Consider the following 23,709-nt stretch of genomic DNA (forward strand, 5'->3'; position numbering starts at 1 on the left):
GATGGGATGGAATGTCACAGAGATACTGACAGTGAAAAGAACACACGCCGCTCCTTTGAGGCAATAGTGCCATTAGAAACAGAACATGGGATGGGATTCACACACAGATGGTAAACTCATGAAACAGCTTTAGTTTGGTGTAAAACGACTTAAAGAGAAATTTGAATATAGCCAATGGTTTAGGAAGCAATTAGCTGTCTTTCCCTAGAAATTCTTTACTTGAACAAAACTGACACCCTTTCATGAAAATTAGGACAAATGATGACTACATCTTGATGGCTATTCTTGCCAGACGTAAAGGGACAAGCAGAAAATGCATCCTTCATGTTGGAGTTGTCAAGTCTGTGCCTTGCTCCAGCTTTTCTAGGTTCTGTGGCCTGTCACCTTGTCCTAGCCAGTTTTATGTCAACTTGACACAAAGTTGAGTCATCTAAAAGGAGGAAATCTCAACTGAGAAAATGACTCCATAAAATCCAGCTGTAAGGCATTTTCTTAATTAGTGATTGATGGGAGAGGGCTCAGCACATGAAGGGTGGTTGTAGTGGTTTGAATGTAATTGGCCCCCAGAAGCTCATTGGGAATGGCGCTATTAGGAGGTGTGGCATTGTTGGAGTAGATATGGCCTTGTTGGAAGAAGTGGGTCATTATGGAGGCAGGCTTTGAGGTCTCATATATGCTCAAGCCACACCCAGTGTCTCAGACCACTTCCTGTTGCCTGTCAGTCAAGATGTAGAACTCTCAGCTCCTTCTCTAGCACCATGTCTGCCTGCATGCCCCTGTGATGATAATGGACTAAGCCTCTGAAAATGTAAGCCACACCAATTAAATGTTTTTCCTTTATAAGAGTTGCCATGGTCATGGTATCTCTTCACAGACAGTGGTTCCACCCCTGGTCTGGTGGTTCTGGGCTCTATAAGGAGGCAGGATGGGCAAAGCCTGAGAGCAAGCCAGTAAGCAGCACCCCTCCATGGCCTCTGCATCAGCTCCTGCCCAGGTTTCTGCCCTGTTTGGGTTCCTGTCCTGACTTCCTTCAGTGATAAACAGTGCAGTGGAAGTGTAAGCCGAATAAACCCTTTCCTCTCTGTTTTGTTGGTCATGGTGTTTCATCACAACTATAGTAACCCTAACTGAGACACACCTTCTGCAGTCCACACTGAGGGGAGCTGTTTGAATCAAACCTGGTTTCTTGTCCCCACATTCCAGTTGCTGTCTCCATCTTTCTTCCACAGATGCAGCCAAGGTTTCTCCAGGATGGCCATCCTCCCCAAGGGGGCTGATTGCTGGTACCCAGGCAAGATGTCTCCTTTCTGAGTACTTCTGAGTGGCTTCCTCTCAGAAACTTCTAGTTGAGCTTCCCCAACACTTGATATTTCCCCTGCAGTGAACTGGACGCCCAGTGTTCACCCACTGCCAGGGGTTCATCCTTTTAAATCTCAGTGCCTTTTCATGTTCAGGCATACCTATTAAAAGATGAACACCCTGGAAAGTGCACCTTGTTAAGCTCATAATTTGCAATACAGAACCCAGGCTTCTTGTTGCTTAAGGGCGAGCCCTGGAGTAATAGAACTTATCTTCCTCTAGTGGTATCTTTCTGTGGTTGGCACACTTCACACATCAGTCTTCATGACAACCCTACAGGAAAGCCACGTGGTAAAAGAGAGGTTAGACAACTTTCACAAAGTTAAGTGTCTAATCCATGACAAAGTCAGACTTTAAGTCCAGGACCATCTGACTTGAAAGCTAAGGTTCTCACTGCATACCCAGGTAGTCTCCAAGGAAACCAGTTTAACGATCAGAAATACAGCTGTGTGACCTTAAGTTCACTCTTCACACCTCTAGGCTGTGTGAGGCAGCTACCCAGCAGAAAGGAATGGAAGAGGTTGAGGAAGCAGGCTACAGGGCCACCATTGCATCCCTGTGACCACTGCCATGCTGTCTTGGTTCCCTGTTCATCACACATATAGGCTATAAGTTGTTTATGAAGAGAAGAAAGAACCAAGTGTGGTCCCAGCTATCACATGAAGAAGCAAGCAAGATCTCCTCCCTCCTCTGGCCTACCTTTTCACAAGGCAGCTCTGGGCTGGGGAAAGTAAGGTGAAATGTTTGTGACTGGCCTGTAAGACTGGTCCACAGGAAGGAGATGAACCTACATTGGAATTTACAGACAGGGATGAAAGGAGGGAGTACATTTTGCACTCAAGACTAATATCATCCTAGACTCTGCCACCCCAGAAAGCATGCAGAACACAGAAAGGAGCCATGACCTCAGGAACAATGCCTCTGAAAAGTCAGGCAACAAGGCACAAACTATTCTTTGCCCAGGAGCTGTTACCAACTGCAGCCTCTCCATGTCACCACACTAACACACAAATACAAGCTCGTAGGAATACCAGACTATCTAAGTTTCTTGCTGACACACCAGGAGAAAGGAAATCCTCAATGAAGCAGAATGCTACCTTACTCGTCTGGTATTGATGCCAAGCTCAGATCTCCCATGTGCCGCCTTTCACAGACCCACAATTCTCAGAGCTCAGTTTTCATCCTGAGCTCTGGGCTCCAGCATGGGACTCGCTTTCAGCACTGGTGCTCCTGGGGAGGCTGTCAGGTCACCTGGCCCCTGAAAAAGCACTATGTCTATCAATATTAGAGAACTCACTCAATAAACCTGCTTGCAACTGAGGTCTGACTGGTCCCTCTAACCTGTTCCCAAACAAGGTCTTGCCACTGGGCCATGTGTGCCTCCCTGCAGCAGGCCACACCGACTGTTGATGCAAGGAGTGGACATGGTTTCCACATAAGCCATGTGTCTGCATGCTTGACTGTGCTTTACCAGGACCCAGATTCATTGCACAGTGGTCTTAAAGGCTCGTTTCATGCTTGAAACTCCTCATGTTTAAAACCAGCTTCCTTGAGGAGGATAGTAATGCTGAAAGCTCAGACCAAAGGCAAAGAGTGTAGATTTTTCCATACTACACTGTATCTGCACTGACATTTATTGTATTTCTGGAAAGGTGGGAATGCAGTGAGACTCTGCTGAACGGTGGGGATGCTAAATGATGCTATTAATAGAAGAGATTTCAAGAATTCCCTTTGATACAAACTACTTTGTTCGAATTGACCTTTAAAATTCAAATTAAAACCCTGAGACTCTTTCTACCAACATGTTCTATACTCTATGTCGTTTATTTCCAGATAAATCACCAGTCTAGCACGTCAACACGCCTTGTTCTAGACGTTCAGCTGAGTGGGGGTGGAGGATGTGACATACATCGCTTTCTTTATATTTTTTCTTTCTTTTATTTTTAAGGTCCCCAATTGATTGATGGTGAAGAGCAGAAACCACTGCCCTAATCTTTGAGTTACATAGCCAACAGCTTTTGTGTTTTCTATTTTTGGCTTAGGTCTGGGTTGTGGAGACTATGCCAGACCACTGTTGATACAAATACTCCAAGCTGAGCCTAGGCTCTGGGTTTAGGAAGTATTTGGAAGAGCCTTAAATAATTGCATTTCATTTAGTGTGTGTGTGTGTGTGTGTGTGTCCCTGCCTGTGCATGTGCACACACACACTTGAGCACCCAGGAATCCAACTCAGGTTGTTAAACTTGGTGACAAGTACCTTGATCTTCTGAACTATCTCACCAGCCCATGGTAGGAGCCTTTTCATCATTCCATGGACGTTCATCAGTAGTCCGCTGTGCACCAAGCACTGGAAAAAGACTACTGAACAAAGCTCCTGCCTCTCTAGATCTTACATTGCATCGACAAGAAAGAAAATGAATAAAAACATATCGCACCCCATAGTGAAAGTGTGGGTTTTGCTGAGCAGAGACGGAATGGAGGGAGACTGGAAGAAAAGCCTGCAAAGCAAAAAGAGGTAAAGAGTGACCAAGTGCAAGAGCCCTGAGGCAGCTTGAAGCCTACCAGTGAACTAAGTAAAAGCCCCCTTCTCTACAGAGAAGCCAGCACATGCCTGGCTCAGGACCTGGTGGCAGAGCATGGCTGACTCCGTAGATCAGACCTCTCTTCCTCCCCTGGGCCACTGGGCAGGGGACAGTCTGGGCACAGCAACAGGGAGCCTTTCCTAGCAACACACATTGGTGACCTAGAGGAACTACAGGAAGGCTGGCAGAGCCAGAAAGAGGAGGAGGATGAGGAGGAGGATGAGGAGGAGGAGGAGGAGGAGGGGGAGGATGAGGAGGAGGACAAGGAGGAGGACGAGGAGGAGGAGGAGGAGGAGGAGGAGGAGGAGGGAAATTAGCCATCCCAGTCATTCAAAATCCCTTTCTATCTCAAACCAAGCACTACCAACTACATGGGACAGAATTCTAAGTCTGTCCTCCTCTGCTGGGTTCCCTCTCCATGGACCACTAACATGATGCCATCAACAAGGAGGCAGGATTTTGAAATCCTATCAGTTTTAATGACAAAAGCACTCAGTATGGAGCTTGTGGCCGGCCATCTCCACATCTGATTCACATAGAGAAACGTTCTCCCCGACTTAGCTCTTCATTGTTAGTATCTGTGCTGAACACTGGTCTCCCCAAGCAAGCCATCCTCCACAGCAAAGTCAACATGGCCCAGCCTAAGTGCAAAATATCCATATATTTAATATATTTAATATTTTTAATTACAAAAACCAAGTAAATCAGATAGTTCTCAGTCTTTTTTTTCATGAGATTTCGTTTCTTTGTATGAGACTTTATTTCCAAATTGCTTCAAATACTTACGATGGGCCTAGAGAGACAACTCAGCAGTTAAGAGCACTTGTACAAGACATGGGTTTGATTCCTATCACCTGCATGACAGCTCACAGCCATCCATAACTCCAGTTCCAGGGAATTCCCTGACCTCTCTGATCCCTTCAGGTACCAGGCAGGCATACATGTGGTACACAGACAAACATGCAAGCAAAATACTCACATACATAAAATAAATCTAAAAGAAAAGAAAACCCTTAATATGTAGCTTTGATATCTCCACATTAAATTACTTGGTAGCCAAAACTGAAGAGAAATTTGAGACCATAATGCACTGTGCTGTTTACATCAAGCAGTCAAGCAGTCCTTGGTCTCCCCTAAGTGGCTGTAAAATGTGTCCATTGCTGAGTGTCTCATCTGAAATGCTCACTCCAGGTTTCTAGAGCTGGGAATACAGGACAGAATAGGAGCCCATGGAGCCATTCTATTCCCACTCCTCTTCCCTCCATCAACAAGGATAGTGCTATCAGGAAGTCTGAAAAATGCACAGATGGCCGTTCACACTATGTCAAGTAGGAAAGGAAGGCCCACTCACCAGCCTCCAGATCCATTTGTTAATTACAGTCAAGTGAGCCTGGTGGTTGTATGCCCAGCACAGGTGGGCAGACACTAGGAAAAGGAAGCCAGTTCTCCAGGACTGACAGTTCTCTCAGGGATGTGTGACAAGTCTCTGAGGTTTACATGGTTCAGACACTCACCCCAGTCTTAACTCCCTCCCCCCCGCACCCGAGGTTAGAGTTGGGTGAATTTATTCTTCTTTGTGGTTTTTTTGTTGTTGTTGTTTTTGGTTTTTTTGGTTTTTTTTCCGAGACAGGGTTTCTCTGTGTAGCTTTGGAGCCTATCCTGGCAGTCACTCTGTAGACCAGGCTGGCCTGGAACTCATAGAGATCCGCCTGCCTCTGCCTCCCGAGTGCTGGGATTAAAGGCATGCACCTCCAACACCTGGGCCTTTGTGGTTTATTTATTTTGGCACTTAGTAGTTGTGTGCCATACCCACAGGTGGGGGTCAGAGGACAACTGCAGGAGTCAGTTCTCCCCTGTTGTGTTTGGGACTGAACACAGGCCATTAGGCTTGTCATCAAGTGCCTATACCTGTTAAGCCTCTTTAGCACATCATTTAGAAAAGCATCCAAGGCTTAATGGTACTTAGGATAGTACTGAAATTCTCCTGATTTTAAAACAGTGAACCTAGGAAAGTCATCTTAGAATGGTTGTGTTAAAACATGGTGGGGCTATTTCCCTACAGCTGATGGATTCTGTTTTCTCTATACTGTGCTCTGTTTTGTTTCTCTGCTCTTCTACACCCTGGCTTCCTATTACTGGCTTTGAACACAATGATGCTTATTAGAACAAGGGATGCTAAAATGCTCTATATGGATCCAGCAAATAACCCCATCCCATCATTCAAATTATCTCTCTAGACAGGGAATTAAGTGTGCGTAAGACGGGGAAGCTACAGCTAAGGCTTGATGGAGGGAGAAAGAGAAGTAGGAAGGAAGGAAGGACGGGAAGATGTTGGAAGGACAAAGCAGGGATCAAGAATACAACAAAATAGTTGGGTGTGGTGGCACACACTTGTGATCCTAACACTTGGGAGGCAGAGGCTCGTAGATGTCTGTGAGTTCCAAGCCAGCCTGATCTACAAATCAACTTCCAGGCTAGCCAGGGCTGCAATACAGAGAAACATAGTCTCATAAACAAAAACCAAAAACAAAACAACAACAACAACAAAAAAACAAAATCAGCCTGGGCTACATGAAATCCTGTCTTTAAAAAAAAAAAAAAAAAAAAAAAAAAAAAAGACCACCGGGTGTTGGTTGCTCATGCCTTTAATCCCAGCACTTGGGAGGCAGAGGTAGGCAGATCTCTATGAGTTCGAGGACAGCCTCGTCTACTAAGCAAGTTCCAAGGCAGGCTCCAAAATAATACAGAGAAACCCTATCTCAAAAAACCAAAACCAAACTGAACCAAAACAAAACAAAAAACCCAAAAATACCCAAAAGACAATAACAAAACAAAATGTATCTGTTGTGACAGTGGTACCCACTTACAGTCTCAGAGTTGGGGGTGAAAGCTCCAAACCAGTAACAAACTCGTGTGTGTGTGTGTGTACGCACACTAAAACCCTCTAGCTCTTATTAGATCATAGACTTTCCAGAGAGAGAAAGAGCGCAGGGACATAGACCAGTGAGTGATCACAGCAGAAAAAAAAAAACAAAAACAAAAACAAAAAAAAACCCAAAGATTCCTAGAAAGAGAAAAAAAGATGTTTCTTGTTCCCTGTGTAGAAGCGACAAGTGTGCAGAGCAGCCTCAAGGGTGACCCCAAATGCTTGTGGTTTGCACAGGGGGCGCAAGATGAATGAGAGATCCCTGGCACACGGTCAAGAAATTGATACATATAGAGTGTGATATGCTTTTCTTCGTTTAGTGAATGGCACCTAGGTATAATCAAACAGTTCCAACAGATACTGAAGCCGTAACAGTGAATACTATTGCATTTTAAAACTGACAGTGAATTTGAAGACCAACAGCCTGAAAGCCGAGGAGCCTTCCCTTGATGTTATGGTATTTTGGTTGAATACTTCCTTCCTATATCCATCAATTGCTATAATTAATTATATTTTGCGAAATGTAATGATCACAGTCTTCTGCTTGCCTGTCTCAGCTGTACTGGGTCTGGCCTAACCCTGGGATCAACAACTCCTTCATTTGGAGGATGTTCTTTACATTACATGTGCGAGGTCAGTATTCAGCCTTCACATCACACATGCACACAAGCCTTGTTTGACATCATTCTTTTGGGGATTCTCTAGCCAAATCCAACGGGTACCCGTATTCAACAACATTTCTGGCTGACCTTCAGGACCAGAAGCGCACGGTGTTTTTCTCATCAGCTGTGCTCATTCAATTATTAACAAGGCTTTCCAATAACGATGCTAAAATTTAAATGGAAGAGGTTAAGCCACTTTACCAGAAATGTTCAAGGCTAATCATGCAGCAATTTCTCAGGAGGCTTTGCCTTGTCGAGGTGTGAGGGAGGGGTGGGGGATGGGTATGGATTCACTCCAGCTCTGCCATGTGACTGCTTAACTTCTCTGAGCCTGTCTTGTTCTCTGTCTCAAAAAGGGGATGATGTAAATTCACCTTGCAGAGGGCGTTCTGAGAACCAGAGGCACAGGTGAAGCTCCCATCACAGTAGCTGATACGGCATGTGATCAGTAAACAAAACAATGGCCACAGATGGGGACGTCAGCCTGCAGGGCTGCAGCTATTAAACAGTATCCCTACTCTGCAATGCTAAGTCTTAACCTTAAACTCGAGCTTACATAACATGGAAAACATCCCCCGGTTGTGATGTGTTGGAATGCATACTGTGTGGAAGGCAGTGTGTTATAAGAAAACTTGTAGATAAATAGTGAGGGACTTGGTAATCTACGTTCCACACTTGCCTGTTTCTCAAGTCGATGGCAACCACCCAATAGTCCGCACCAAAAGCAAAAAACCAGCAGGCCATGGTAGGCTCCTCCCCAGAGGGTAACTTGGAACTGGGTTCAATGCAACAAATAATTATGAGGCCTCACTATTACAGGCTCTGGGCAGTAAACGAAAAGGGTAGAATTGGGGGAAGCACCCCAGATTGTGACCTCTAAATGCCCTTTTTAGAGGCAGGAAGGCAGAGCCCATCCTGAAAGAAAGGGGTTGGAAGCAGGTAGGACAAACAGGGGCAGTGGATTCCCGAGCAGAGGTCACAACAAACAGCTTTGATCTCTCATGACCAGTCTCGGTGCTGCCCCTCCCCCACATCCCACCGTATTTACACACTCACAGTACACTAAGTGTATCACGAGAGCCTCACAGTACAGACACTGAAAATGGAGAGATCCATTTGTGTGGAAGTTAGGACACTCTCCATCTTAATTAGTTGCTGTGTGCACCTGCTTTGGAGACTGCCTGTAGGAAAGGGAGAAGGAATTTACTGAGGTTGAAAGAATGGCACTGACCATAAAAGGTGACATATTCTCACTCAGTCTTCATCAGCTTGTTTTTTTTCTTTTTTTTTCAAAAGATAACCCTGCTGCCAACTTAGAAGCAACAGCGCCAGATAAGAACCCAACCCACTAACGAATGCCCTCTCTAGATTCCAGCCCATCCAGCCTTTCCCACCGTGCTTCCTCCGAGGGCTGTCACAGGTACTCTTCATGCCATTAGGGAGCTCAGATGCTATTATTCTGCTGTGACTGTCTCTAGCCTGGAAGAGAGTGGCTGAAACACAGCAATGCTATTTGTGTTTTGGAGAGAAGGGAGCATCTCTGCTTAGCCTGAACGTTGAAGAGGAGTCTCACACAGACTCTTGAGGGCAGTAAAGTGGTAGGCCCACTGTGGCTTTTCATTTAGTTGGTTAGTTTGGGACTACAATGAAACTAACAAACAAAATTAGTTCTCCCAGTTCTGGTGAAGCAGTCCTGAAATTACAGCTATTCTGGAGGCTGAAGCAGGAGACGGACGTTCAAGGCAGGCCTGCGCTTACAGAGTGAGCTCAAAGACAGTCTGGTTAATTAAGACCATGTCTCAAGATAAAAAGCTTTCAAAGGGCAGAGTACTTGCCTAGCATGTGCAAGGCCCTGGGTTTAAACCCCAGAAAAGAAGAAAAATCTATCTGAAAATAGGTGTATTATAAAAGGGCTTGCTTTTCTGCAGATTGAATTTGCTGAAGAATATTTTTTTTGTTGTTCCATTTTATTCCAATAGAAAGACAACCAAAGAAAATCATTTTGAGAGAGGAATTCATCTGGTTTGCTACAGCTGTTACAGAGAGCTCCATTCCCAAGACTTAGAGCAACTCAATTTACAGTTTCTGTATTTTCACCAACTAAAGCCACTTTTCTAGTCTTGGGAGACCTTGTTGGTTCCTAACTCTGAATGCCAGCATTGGCTGTCCAGTGTCATTCCTGATGGTTTCTGGCCATTAAAAAACATTGCAAAGAGCCTGGTTCCCTTGAGATACCTAATCTAGGGTACACCCATGGGAATGGTAACTGGCCTATTGCTTCTATCTGCATTGCCAAGCCCAGTGCTATGGCAATAGCACTCGCTGACAAGAAGCAGTTAGATTACCAGAGACAAAACACAAAACCCAATTCGTGCAGGACTTGGAAAAAAATGGGTTCACATTTCAATTTTAAGAATTAGGTGCACACCTTTAATCCCAGCACTCAGGATGCAGAAGCAGGTGGGTTTCTGTGAGTTTGAGGCCAGCCTGGTCCACAAATCAAGTTCTAGGACAGCCAAGGCTACACCAAGAAATCCTGTTTCAAAAAACAAACAAACAAACAAACAAGAATTAGAAAACCGCTTTTGTGTCAGTAGTTAAGGAAAACTTGCCTTGCTGCTGTTTGACTTTGAAAACATCTGTTGTAAGCTTTGGTATTTCATTTAGTTCCTCTCTATGTAGCTCTAGCAGACAGCAAGGACAGCTGCCTGGAATCCACACCAGAGAACGTTCATGAATGCTACTTTCCCTCTGTAGCACAGCCTGTTTCTTCTTGTTTGGATAGTTTTAAAGGTACTTCTTGGGATTTGTATGCATTTCCCTATGTGTGTATCATATTGCTTGCTCAAAGTCACCCTGTCAGGACATCAGTCGGTTTTGTGCCTTATGTGGGGTTAGGAATATGAAAGAAGACTCTCTGAAAGAACCGAATGTCACAAAACTTTTTTTAACTTTACAAAATACTAACTTTGTAAAAGAACTCTATATTTCTTTGGAGTCAATTCTATCATGTTGGGAGCAGGGTTAAGACAGGGTGTTTCTCTGTGTATTCCTGGCTGTCCTAGAATTCACTCTGTAGACCCGGCTGGCCTCAAACTTAGAGATCCACCTGCCTCTGTCTCCAAAGTGCTGGGATTAAAGGTGGGCACCCTCATGCCAGGCCAATTGTATCAGCCTTAATCAGAAAGGTATATATTACTTACCTACATAGAGTACTGCACAACCATTTATAATCATCCCATTATTTTGCTTACAGTATTTTTTAGCCTACAGAACAATGTTCCATTGTGACATTTTCATAAATGTGTACCATTGTGCTTTGCCCACACTCCTCTTGGTATCACCTTCTCCTCTTCCTCCCTCACTGGCCCCCTTCTTCTCCCAGCCAGTCCACCACCTGCTTTGATGGCATTTGTATTTACATCTATAAAAATCTAGCTCTGGCTCAGTGTGGTGGCTGTCCTCTTTAATCCCAGCGCTCAGAGGAAGAGACAGGTGAGTCTCTATAATATCAAGGCTAGTCTGGTCTACATAGCTAGTTGAAGGCCAGACACATAGTGAGAGCCTGTTTCAAAAACAAAAACAAAACAAAAAAATCAAATTTAGTTCTGCATGTGAAAGAAAAATATGTGAAATAAATGTGAAATTTCTCCCAATTATGTAAGTGAGCCTCTTATGCAACCAAGGGGTTGCAAATGTGAGAATTATAATCTGATCAGCACCTTTTCCAGGCCACAGTTTAGGTTGTATGTGGGGAAACAAAGGGAATATGGATAATTTGTTTTTTTGATTTGCCTGAGGTTCCGATTTAGCATTCCTCCCCCTGAATTTAATTCATGACTCTTAATTGGTTAGCTTGAGTCCCTGTTGTGGAATATTTGTACACTGTGTGAAGATGTATTTGTTTCAATTGGTGTAATAAAAAGCTGAATGGCCAATAGTTAGGCAGAAGGTATAAGCAGGATTTTGGGGGAAAGGAAGAGGAGGTAATCGACTATGAATCAGTTGGATATACAGAATGGGAAAGAAAGGAAAAAAGCCATGAGGCAAAACGTAGTTTGTAACCAGTCTTCGCTATCCCACCAATCAGCTTCCAAATAATGACACAGAGACTTCTTATGAAAGCTCGGCCTTCGCTTAGGCTTGTTCCACTAGCTCTTATAACTTAAATTAACTCATTTAATCTACATTTTGCCTTTGGCTTTTTACCTTCCTATTCTGTGTGTTCTCCCTGCACCTCGATTCTCTCCTCCTCTTCTTCCCTTCTCTCCCTAGAAACTCCTGCTTAACTGTTGGCAATGCAGTATTTTTGGTTTTTGAGACAGGGTTTCTCTGTGTAACTTTGGAGGCTGTCCAGAAACTTGCTTTGTAGACCAGGCTAGCCTCAAACTCACAGAGATCTGCCTGTTTCTGCCTCCGAGTGCTGGGATTAAAGGCATGTGCCACCATCGCCCAACTGCCATTCAGCTTTTTATTACACCACTCACAGCAAGCACATCTTCACACAGTGTACAAATATCCCACAACAAGTCCCTTTCCATGTGAAAAGGAAAAATAGAGCTCATCTTTAAAAAACTAAAAGAGAAAAGGAAATAAAGAAAAATACCAGTTAAATAACTTCAACAAAACCTAATCCATTGCAGAAATGTGTGATAGGTCAGAAAGATACAAGACCAATGTGTACCTTTGGCCTAGTTGAGCAAGCATTTGCTAAATCAATGAGAGGGAACTATTTCAGAGAAAAGATTGACACTTCAAAAAAGATTGAGTCATTCTAAACATTTACAATATGAAATGACAGTTTAATTATAAATAACTTATCCATAACGTAGATCGAGTTGTGCCTATACGAAAATCTTTAACGTCCTTACAGGATTTGTTTTAATGATGAGGGTGGCCTTTCAATTTTAAAATGAACATGAAATACATTTTTAAAAGAAAACGGAAAACCTTTTCCTAAGTGGGATGGGCCTTCCTACCAGCCAGCTTCCCGACTGAAGGAGGTTATTGGGTGTTCTAGATTCATACACAAAATCTAAAAGTAGCCTGTCTGGGTTCAGATTCATCACCTGGGTGTGCTCATTAAGGCCACGGTGCCTTCATTTCCTTACCTGTAAAACAGGGTAACGAGTATCTAAGATATCTTAAAACTATAAAGCACCTACTGCCTAACTCCTTAAAATTTTAGATGTTATAGAGACCAAGGTAAAAAGACACTGGCCAGAGGAAGTCATACCCCAAGGTGTCACTGCGAGATGGGACATGGCAAACATTTAAATGTCACAGGGAAACCTCATTCTTGGAAGCCTAAGGTAATGTTATATTTTTACACCATGGTCCATCGCAAACCTTTGAACTCTTCAGGTATCCTTTTCTTCGGGTCCGCTGCCTGAAGAAACCCAAACTAGCCTGCCAGGTACTCCTGGTTAATTATGCATAGGTTTATCCAAGCCATTGCCTCTTTGTCTCTAGGAAAGGTCTCAACCCTCTTTTCAAGTTCCTTCCAGAAGACACCTATAGTCTTCCCTCATCCACGCCCTCCTGAGACTCCCAAACAGCTCTGCTTGGGAATCCCTTTTAAATAAATCCATCTGCTCCTTAGAGAATGCCCCACATCATCGTCTCAAAATCGTTCTTCAAAATCCGTTGTTGAGCAGCGCCCCGAGCTCCTCCGATTCCTAGTTAAAGACACAGAGCGGTGATCTGGGGCTCCCATGTTGGTGAGCTGAGCTGGTGACCAGCCTGGGCACTGCCCCTTTAGACACCACAAAGAGAGAGCGAGAGGAGGATAGTGACGCACCTGAATAGGTCCGCTAGAGCGGAGAGAAACCCAGGCTTGCCGTGGATTGAGCAGAGGACAACACTCGGCGCACGCGCGCGGACACACACTATCACACTCGCACACATCAGCACACACACACTCGCACTCGGGTGAGAGCAGGGCAGAGAGGCAGCCCCAGTTGTCTTCCAACCGCATGGCTCGGACCCGGACCCCGTCTCTAAGCCGGTATCGTCGCAGTGCCCTCCCTGCCACCTCGGCAGGTTACAGTTAGAGCATCCCTCCGCCCCGCCCGGCTCCCCGCCCCCCCCGCCCCCCGCCCCGCGAACTCGGGTCCCCAGTGTCCTCTAGAACGCCGGCGTGGCTGTCGCGCTTCGAACCCCCTGGTCCACTCTCGCCCTGGGCGCCGGCGGTCGCGTCTCTGGCCAGCCTCCGGCCCCCACCCCCGCATCAATCATTAACGCGGCGGCCCCAGCGGCTGCAGCCCCAGGAGTGGGGGGGATGGTAGGCGACGCGAGACAGGGGACACCTCCATCCCTCGCCGAGGCGCAGACACCCTAACCCCGGGGGCCCCCGCCCTGCGCGGCGCCGCCTCCCCCGCCAGCGCCTCGCGCACATCCCGCCTCCCGCCGCCCGCCCGCGCGCGCACGATGCCCAGTCACCGCCGCGCCGCCGCCGCCACCGCCGCAGTCAGCCGCGCCGCCGCCGCCGCTGCCGCCGCCGCCGCCACCACCACCGCAGCGCGGCCGGCCGCGCGCTGACAGACGCGAGCGTGGCGAGGACGCCACCGGGAAGCCGAGCGCAGCTGCCTCCCGGTGCCCCGAGCTCCCGGAGCAGCCGGCTCCCAAGCCGAGGCCGCGTCGCCAACCTGCGGCCGCGGTCCCGCGCGCGCGCGCGCGCACAAAGGCTCCGACGGCGACCGGCGCCCGCGGTGGCCCTGCGCGCGTCCTAGCTCAGCCCGGGGGCACCATGCCGCGGCGCCTGCAGCAGCGCGGGGCGCAGGCGCCAAGGGACCACCAGCCCCGGCCTCCGGGCGCTCCCCCCCGCCCCCGCCCCCCCGCCCCCCGGAGCCCGCCGGCCACCGCCACCAAGCTGCTGCTGCGCTGGGACGAGGTGCCCGACGACTTCGTGGAGTGCTTCATCCTGTCCGGCTACCGGCGGCTGCCGTGCACAGCGCAGGAGTGCCTGGCCTCGGTGCTGAAGCCCACCAACGAGACGCTCAACTTCTGGACGCACTTCATCCCGCTGCTGCTGTTCCTCAGCAAGTTCTGTCGCCTCTTCTTCCTGGGCGGTAGCGATGTGCCCTTCCACCACCCGTGGCTGCTGCCGCTGTGGTGCTATGCGTCGGGGGTGCTGCTGACCTTCGCCATGAGCTGCACGGCGCACGTGTTCAGCTGCCTGTCGCTGCGCCTGCGCGCCGCCTTCTTCTACCTGGACTATGCTTCCATCAGCTACTACGGCTTTGGCAGCACCGTGGCCTACTACTACTACCTGCTGCCCAGCCTGAGCCTGCTGGACGCCAGGGTCATGACGCCGTACGTGCAGCAGCTCCTGGGCTGGCACGTGGACTGCACCCTGCTCATCGCGGCCTACCGTGCGCTCGTGCTGCCTGTGGCCTTCGTGCTAGCCGTGGCCTGCACCGTGGCCTGCTGCAAGAGCCGCACTGACTGGTGCTCCTACCCCTTCGCCCTGCGCACCTTCGTCTTCGTCATGCCGCTCAGCATGGCCTGCCCCATTATGCTGGAGAGCTGGCTCTTCGACCTGCGCGGTGAAAATCCCACGCTCTTCGTGCACTTCTACCGTCGCTACTTCTGGCTGGTGGTGGCCGCCTTCTTCAACGTCAGCAAGATCCCTGAGCGCATCCATCCGGGTCTCTTCGACATCATCGGCCACAGCCACCAGCTCTTCCACATCTTCACCTTCCTCAGCATCTATGACCAGGTGTACTACGTGGAAGAAGGCCTGCGCCAGTTCCTGCAGGCATCCCCTGCTGCTCCCACCTTCTTTGGCACGGTGGGCTACATGCTGCTGCTGGTGGTTTGCCTGGGGCTGGTCATCCGGAAGTTCCTGAAAAACTCCGAATTCAGCAGTAAAAAGTGAGCCTCCACCCAGGAGGAAGCTGTGGTTTGCCCACCTGTTTGCGTGGCGTTTCTGTTGTTATTGTTGGTTTGTTTTCAGGTATTGTTGTTTCCTTCTTTGCTAGAGGAGGGTGCTGCAGACCGCAAGAGAAAGGTCTGCTCTGCTAGTTGGGGATCCCAGTCCACTGGCCTTTGGAAGAGGGAGATGGGGATGATGCAGAAGGAAGAGCGCCTCTGGGAAGAAAAGTTAAATGTTGTCCGTGATATCCAGGGATTTTGCAAAGACAACGAAGAAAATCACAGATAGAGTCCCAAACAGCTGGCTCTTCTAACAGTCTTCTGTGCCCCTTAGTGAAGGCAGGTATGCAGTAAAGAGGATAAACCCAAATCCCTGGCTGCTTCCACTGCAGTCTAGAAATGCTTGGATTTCTTAAAAAGAATGGACCCTTCTTTGTTGGGAAATGGGCACAAAGACACAAACCTAGGGCTTAACCCGCTAGACAATGCATGGAATGTGAACACAAGTTAATTATTTTAAAAATGTTTATCAGATGTTATTTAAATGATAATATATACAATGATTTTTTTCCTAATTTATCAAAGCCCGTGAGATGCACTGAGTTTTCTTTGTCACATAGTTCTGATTTTGCAGCCTTCTGCATTGCACACGTGAACTGGACATTAGGACAAGCTGCTTGAGAGTTCTCTACTACATTTTTAAACAGTGTTTTCTGAAGGCCTATGAGTGTCATGATAAAGTGGAATGACTACTTAGGGACCCTGATTAGACTATTGGTGAGGTTCCAGTGGTTTGTATAGGTCTCCAATTCCTACTTACTTTAATGTATTCCACAAAACCCACCCTGGGTTTTTTGTTGTTGTTGGTTTTTTTTTTTTTTTTTTAATCAGACTCTTTCCTCTCTACTTATTTAAGTTGCCACTAAAATAAATGTGCCTTTTGAAGCAATGCCCAAATGACTGGTCCTCAGACACCATTTCTTGTATTGGGAGAATAGTGTATTCTTTTCCTACTTTTCTGCAAATTGTGGTTGAACAGAAGGGAAGGAAGATGGGCTTGGTTTTAGGTTTATAGTGGGACCAGAAATAGCTTAGAGGTGTACAAAGCCTATGGCTTCTGCAAGAGTCAGCTCTCTAATGTGGCTGAGGTTCCTAGTGGCCACCACAAGGAGTGGGAGAGGGGGCATGGATGCATGTATCCTGCTTAAAAGGCAATCAGGAATACATGAGGCAGTCCTATTATGAGAATTAGTAGCGTGTTACTTATTCCTGAAATTTTTGAGTTAAGACTACAATTGTCCAGTTAAACACCGAAGTCTCAATGGAATCCAAACTGTAGAAATGACAGGCAGTCACCTGGAAAAGTTAGGAGCATGCCCCCCCTCCCATATTCTTTCAATGACCCTATTGGCCCATGTTGTTAAGTATTTCTTATAAATGCTAACCTGTCATTAAAATGGCAGTGCTTCATCACAAACCACCGAGGTAGTGTATTTAAATATGCCTCACACTTCTTGGTAAGTCCTTCTGGCTAAAAGCCAACCACATTGGTGAATAGGTAGTCTTGGCTTCATGGTGTAATTTAAGGCAAGCACAGTTACCTCAGTACTGTGAGGATGGTGCTCCTGAAAAGATAGCTGTTTTGTTTATGCTCTTAATTGCTACTGTATTTGTAAATAGAGAATCTTGGCACAGTTCCCTGGAGGAACCAATGCCCTGTGTGTGTTCACTTGCCCTGTGTGTACTGAATTTAGGGCTTCTCGGTGGGATTTTAAGTACACTTTGCAAAACCCTGATGATGCCAGTGTCTCATCCTTTGATGCGTACTCCCCGAAGGTACTGGTCCTCAGCGACACTTAATTCAGCAAGGATGTTTAAGGATAACTGTGGAGATCAGGATGCAGCCACCCCCACCTACTCACATGTCACTGCTGCCTCTTGTAGCTTCTCAAAGAATGTCCATTCATAACCTAGAGAAACAGGTTAAGGGGTGTTTTGTAGGTTTTGTAGGGTTGTTTTGTTTTGTGTTTGTCTAACAGGACCCCCCCCACACACACACACACTTTTAAAAGAACTTTCAAGAGAGAGACATCTGAAAGAACCTGTGACTGTGAGGACGGAAACTAAAACCCAGAATTTGTCATTTTAGGCTTTGGTTGCAGAGCTTCCAGGTCCCCTCTTGCTATGTGTCTTTGTCTTTAAGCAGAGGCCACTTGAGGATAAAATCATACCCATATCATTTTCAAGTGGTTATGATGCATGAGCCAATGAGATGACCCGCTTTCCCAGGAAAGGTCTCTCCACCCCGTATGATCCAGGGAGAAGGAGGGTTCATCTCCCCTCTCCTCCTGGCATTTTCTTTCTGCAGGTTCCGTTCCCCCTCTTGCTGTGCCACTAGCATTGGCAATAGGACACTCTAAGTGAAAACAGGGTATCGGCTTCCCTTCCTGTTTGCAAATAGGTACCACATACACCATTCAAGATCAGGGATGGCTTAACTACATGTTACCAGCTGACTTACATTATTTCTGATAATATAATGCAGATAATGCCGTTTTAGAGCAAATATTTACTCAGTCTCCATTTGCATGGAGCTTACCAGACTTATTACGTATTTCAGGAGTAACATAGCCATCAGAGTGGAACTGTTTAAGAAATCCTTTTCCATGATCTCCATTTTGCCACATCCACTAAATTCAGTTTTGTTTTATTTGCATTTAACAGTTCAAAATATATGACAAATCATAAATAAGAATTGTCTCTATTATCTTCATATAATCTATTTGGTTGTAAAATTTGAAGCATCATACAAAATCCATTTTATTTTCACTTGTTATTTATAATCTGGTGGCATCTTAGGAGTTGTGCCTGGGAAATGACCGTCTGACCCTTCGCCTGTTGCTCCATAGTTGGTCAGGGGGAGATCCTTTCTTCCTACCCCTCTTGCCACTCAGGTGAAGAAGGTGACCTTCCCAGGGAGAGGAAGTACAACTCCTCCATGTCATGACTGGCTTGTAAAAATAAACATGATCCTTTTGAACCAGCCATACACGTTCCATAAATAACCCAGGGAGAAAGTATGGGGCTACATAACTGTCCAGAATGGCCTTCATCGGCGTCCATTCATAAAGCCTGCTTGCAGTCAGAAAACCACTTAGATAATGTTTCCTGCTACTTTAAGTATGGCAACCATTGCTAAGAATGTAAAATCAGTAAATATTTTTGATTTGGTGATAAATCTGAGGGCTAACACCAATAAGCCAGGATTTTTATCTTCAACTCCCCCAGCTAGTTAATCTGCATGAAGCTGTGGTAGAGAGCTATGGCAGAAGTTAGTTTTCAAGGGTTTTACCATTGACTGAAGGTGACAGAATTCAGTCTTCAGACCATCAGAAGGCAAGGATAGTTGTGTACTCAGTTGTGTCTGTTAATCTGCAGGACTGTGTCACACAGTCCAACATACAGATGCTAATTGGATATATTGTATATAGTCTTGGATAAATATATCCCTTTAATTGAATATTTAATTTTCAAATAGAACAAAAGAAGAGATGGCTACCTTTAAAATTAGATTATAAAACCTGAAAATGTTACCAGCCACTGGAATGGTTTTCATCATCTTATTCTTCATCACCTGTTAGGTTTGCCATTGCTGACCCTGTTAGGGTCCTTTGACTGATGTCCATCTGGTCTTTGTCTAATCTCCTTAGTGATTATTGAACATCTACTGAATGTAAAACATTAAGCAAGGACCCATGCGTCTGTCCGTATTATTACAAACATTACTAGGGCTAGAAGTCTAGTAATGTTTTCTCCCATTGGTATAAGATCAGTATGCTAGAATCTTATTTTAATTAACACAGTAATTTATCTGCAGCTTTTTACTTTTTTCTCTGTTCCTTAGTCTAAAGTTAAAAAAAACTTGAAACTTTAATTTACAATTCAGGTATAAGAAGAATGTGTGTATGAACATAATTTAAAGTTTATCATCACAGTAACGGCACTGCTAATGATGAGCTACTGGAAGGTTTATAGCATCCGCTCCATTCTCAAGAGGGCATTCCAAGTGCCTAACATGATGTGTAATTGAGTGACTTTCATAGATAGTGTGGTAAAGTCAAAGCAAGACCCCTCACAGGTGTGAGTTCAAATGCTTAAATCTCCAGAAAGTTCCTAGCCTTTTCCTTCCTCCGTCTAAGATCCATAAGTTGTAACTTTCAGAGAGTATCATAAAAAAAGAAATCATTTGTCAAAAGAGGGGATCATAGATACACACACACACACACACACACACACACACACACACACTCACTCACGATTGGCTGAAGGTGTAGGATCGAGTAGGATTGGATTCAAGCTGTCAGCATGGGGCATCTGCTCAACTATGGACAGAGTTGTCTCTTTTTAAATGTTGTCCCGATGTGGACTCGGAGGGTGTCAGTGCTCAAACAGGTGGCAAGGGATCCTATTTGGCATCTTAACAATATCCTGTGGCTTTTGACTACAGCACTGGGTGCCACGGGATATTTTGAGTGGTACGTTTATCCCATGGCTTAATTTGTTTCCATAAAATTAGGGCATGGGTCAAAAAGGTATTAGGGGCTAATTGTGAATTACATTTTGAGTCATTTTCTTGAAAGGTTGCCAGGATTGGTTGGCATGCATCGCCAGACGAAAGCAAACGAGCCTAGACACCCAGAGGAAGGAATCTTTGACAGCTGAAAACGGGCATATAGGATATTCCTTTATGAGGGACCACAAACCTTCCTATTGAGCTGTTGGGGTCTTTGATATTGCCAATAATTTTTTTAAATTACAAAACGATTATCAGTCCTTAGTAATCAAGAAAACATAACACAAATTTCTGTTGTCATTCCCCAAAGAACAAATGTATTGCTTTTCTGGTTTGTGAATTTCTCACTAATTTGTAGGCTTTTTTTGGATTGCTTTGTTTTGTGTTAGCGTCTTACAGTCTATGAGCAAGCTGCAGAACTGGATAGTTTAGTTATAGGTCAGAGCCCAAAATGCCCATTTAGCTAGTGATGGTGGCAGGGTGTGACTTTGGAAAGCTCCGAATACAAACCTGTATGCAACAATATGCAGTTCCAACTCCGTGCAGAATGATGGCCGCCTCTTTCAGCTTTTGGAAATACCTGCCCCTACCCCATGTTATGCTTCTGAATGTAACATGGAAGTTTTAATGCTTTTCGTCTTGAATGTGACAGCTCTTAAGGATATGTCTTGAGTGTGCTAATTTATTCGCGAATGTGTAAAAGTGGCAGGCCACCTTCCCCACGCCTTACAGCTCCACCCAAAATATGCAATAAGCAATTGCACTCAAGGCAGAGTTGGGAGGAGTCCTGAGCTGGTTCGTAGCCATGCCATAAAGACCCTGCTTCTCATGGGTTACCAGCACACTGAGATAGGACACCGTGTAAATACTCCCTGTTTCTGGGTGACATATCAGGACATGCTTCTTTCCCTTCTTTTGGTTCCATCTCTATTTAGAAAGTATAGTCTTTTTTAACTTGCTGGATGCAAAACAATACAATTCATGGGAAATTTTTTAAAGGCGTATTTTAATTTTATATTCCAAAGGTTTGTAATAGCAATTTGTGTGTTTAAAAACAAACAAAACACAGGCCTTAGCACATGGGTGAGAAAGCTTTTCTCCCAAAAGCCTCATCTTTGTCTGGGCATTTAATCATTCTGAGGTCTCACCCAATGATAAAGGCCTCTTGGGTCTTTCAAACTGTAAATATTACATAGTTACAAAAAATAACCATTTTTTAAAAAGAAAAAACAGATAGATTCTAGGCTTGTAACAAAGCTAAACTTAAGCCTTTTTATAAAATTCTGGTTAAAAACTTCACTAAATTCCCTCTCCTGAGGAGGCTCAGTAGTAAAGGCCTGTCTCTGCCATGTTGGTTTATTTCTCTGGGGCCATGAGGGAAATTATCTAACCAAGCAACTGAGTACCCAGTAGATAAGGAGGACGTTGGGCACATTTCACATGGATTGAGTGTCACCATAGTGAATCATAGAGCCAGCAGGATGATCAGCCTGGGCTCTTGTTTCTTCCACATCAAACCATAAGCCCCATGTATTGTTGCATAGATGGGAAGCCTTCCACTTTGGGGAAGAGGGGGAATTTTGGGGAGATTCTGCAGTGGTTTTTCCTTTTGCTTAGGCACGTGATAGCTCTGAACTTTGATCTTCAGTTCAGCTGTCCCCAACCCATTCCAACCACACTTTGAAACTTTTACTTTCCACAAAACCAGCCTTGAAGACAACACATTCCTAAAAGGATTCCCTGTGTATTTAGGCATTCAACCACCTGCCTTATGAGGGCATACTTTGAAGGACTGTCTGTCTTCACCTTCTTCGGGGCAGATTTATTACCATTAAATAAAATTTAATGGTAATAGTGGATAAAGACGGGAATGAAGAATAATGTAGATATAAAGAATATTTTCCACTACTTGCTAAACTAATTCTTCTTAGGCCACCCTGACTCTGGTCCTTACCAAAGAGCTGACTTAGCTGGCTAGAGAGGCATTCTCAGGATGGAAAAACTTCCAGCCTAGACTCTAAGGTAGTTTCAAAACCATGGTCCGTTCAAGTCCATTCTGACAGAAGAGCATTACTTCATCATAAGAGTTCCAGAAAAATGAAGCAAAATCATCTCTAGAAACAGACATTATTCTGGTCAGTTCTGTGCATGTGACTGAACAAATTGCCTTTCATTTCTATTGTACAGTTTGCTATGATTTTGGTTTTCTGAGACATTTGTTTCCTCCTGTCTTGAATATGAAAAAAAATCTGTGAAAATGATATAACTATGCATTTTTGCTGAAAAAAAACAAATGTATGAAATAAGAATAAATGATTTGTAAGCACTGAATTTGTATGTCTCTCTCAGTGTTCAAACCATACTCATCAGCTCCTCTCCAGGGCACTGCTACCAGACAAGCCAACATCAGCAGCTCTCCAGCCTAGTTGTATCTATCCCTAACTCAGATTCTTGGGAAAGCATATCTAATTGGTCTATCTTAGATCACATGGTCTTTTAAAAGGACAAAGTATGGAGCCTTTTTTAGAACCACCAGAAAGGTAGAGACAGTTTCCCACAGGAAGGCTGATGGGCAGACAAAACTGCCAGCTAGACAAAATGAACTGCTGGCCATTTCATCCACGCTCTGTGCCACATGGGAGAGGCAAACCCCAAATCCCCATCACTGTGGAGTATGAGTCAAGGATGTCTAAGGGAAAGTGAGAGCTTATGTCTGTGGGTGCCAGTCAAGCCAGTGTCCTGCTACTCTGGGGTCACTATTGAAGGACAGAAGGAAGGGCAGATGGAAAGAAGAAAAGGAAGGAAGGAAGGAAGGGAGGGAAGGAGGGAGGGTAGGAGAGGGAAAAAAGGAAGAACTGAATACTAACATACCAAAATAACAGCCATAGTCCAGCCTCTCCCGGGCTCGCACATACTTTTTCCACACAAGAAATTTTCACAGAATACAACTACTAAGTAGATGCTCCAACTCTTACAGGCCCCCTTCCCAAAGACAACCCCAAATCTTCACTCGGTTCTTCAGCCCCCAGAACCACCATCATTTAGGTCAGGATTCATGCACTGGGTAAGACATTTGGCCACCTCCCAGCTTCATCGAAGGCCACTTGTAAGAAGGCTACTCCACCTGGCTGCCCAGTGTCTCCTGCCAGACACCTTCCTGGTGCTTTCAGACTCACCTGCCACTTGTCCTTCACCCATTCTGTGTCGGGGAGCTGCATCCAGGCTTCCTTGGACTTTTGATAAAGTCCTGCCAATGGGATGAAATGGTAGAAAACTGGACTGGCAGGAAGGGGGCAGAATGTATTTTTCTTCTTCCCAGGTTTCTAGTTTTGTTTTTTTTTTTTTTTTTTTTTTGGATTTTCTTGTTTTTTCTTGAGACCTCTACGCTGGTTATTGTCATCAGCCACTGTCTAGCCCTGAGAGAAGAAGGTGTAATAAGAATAATGCTAGCATCTGCCGTGGGTCAAGTAAAGTGGTCCAAAAGGAGGCTGTTTAGTCTGTGCCTGAAGCCTTCACCACTTTAGACTTTTTCTTGTGAGCCAATAAATTCCCTTTGTTATAGGGTTCAGTTTAGGTTGGACTAACTTGAAACCAGAAATATCTTAACTTTTTGTTCGCTTCAATCATGAGTGTTAAGATTGCTATCAAACTCGGGGTCACAGTCTGTATCCAAGAAGTGAAGTTTGGCCACAGGTTATTGAGAAACCAATTAATACAGACAAATATAAAATA

The 23,709-nt window shown here is 45.3% G+C and overlaps 1 protein-coding gene and 1 long non-coding RNA gene across 2 annotated transcripts in view; one reads left to right on the plus strand and one right to left on the minus strand.

Annotated features, from left to right (window-relative positions):
- Nucleotides 1–784: 784 nt before the first annotated feature.
- The window catches only part of LOC118238705, a 55,387-nt gene continuing 32,462 nt past the window's right edge, over nucleotides 785–23,709 (minus strand). The window contains exon 3 of the long non-coding RNA XR_004769719.1: nucleotides 785–1,632. This is a non-coding gene — a long non-coding RNA (uncharacterized LOC118238705). The remainder of the gene's footprint in view (nucleotides 1,633–23,709) is intronic.
- Paqr9 (progestin and adipoQ receptor family member 9) lies at nucleotides 14,278–15,408 on the plus strand. Its single transcript, XM_035443870.1, is given in 3 exon segments — nucleotides 14,278–14,298; nucleotides 14,301–14,354; nucleotides 14,356–15,408. Coding segments are annotated over 3 exon segments (1,128 nt in total).

This window comes from Cricetulus griseus, chromosome 4, assembly GCF_003668045.3.
Source record: "Cricetulus griseus strain 17A/GY chromosome 4, alternate assembly CriGri-PICRH-1.0, whole genome shotgun sequence".
NCBI classification, from domain to species: Eukaryota; Metazoa; Chordata; class Mammalia; order Rodentia; family Cricetidae; genus Cricetulus; species Cricetulus griseus.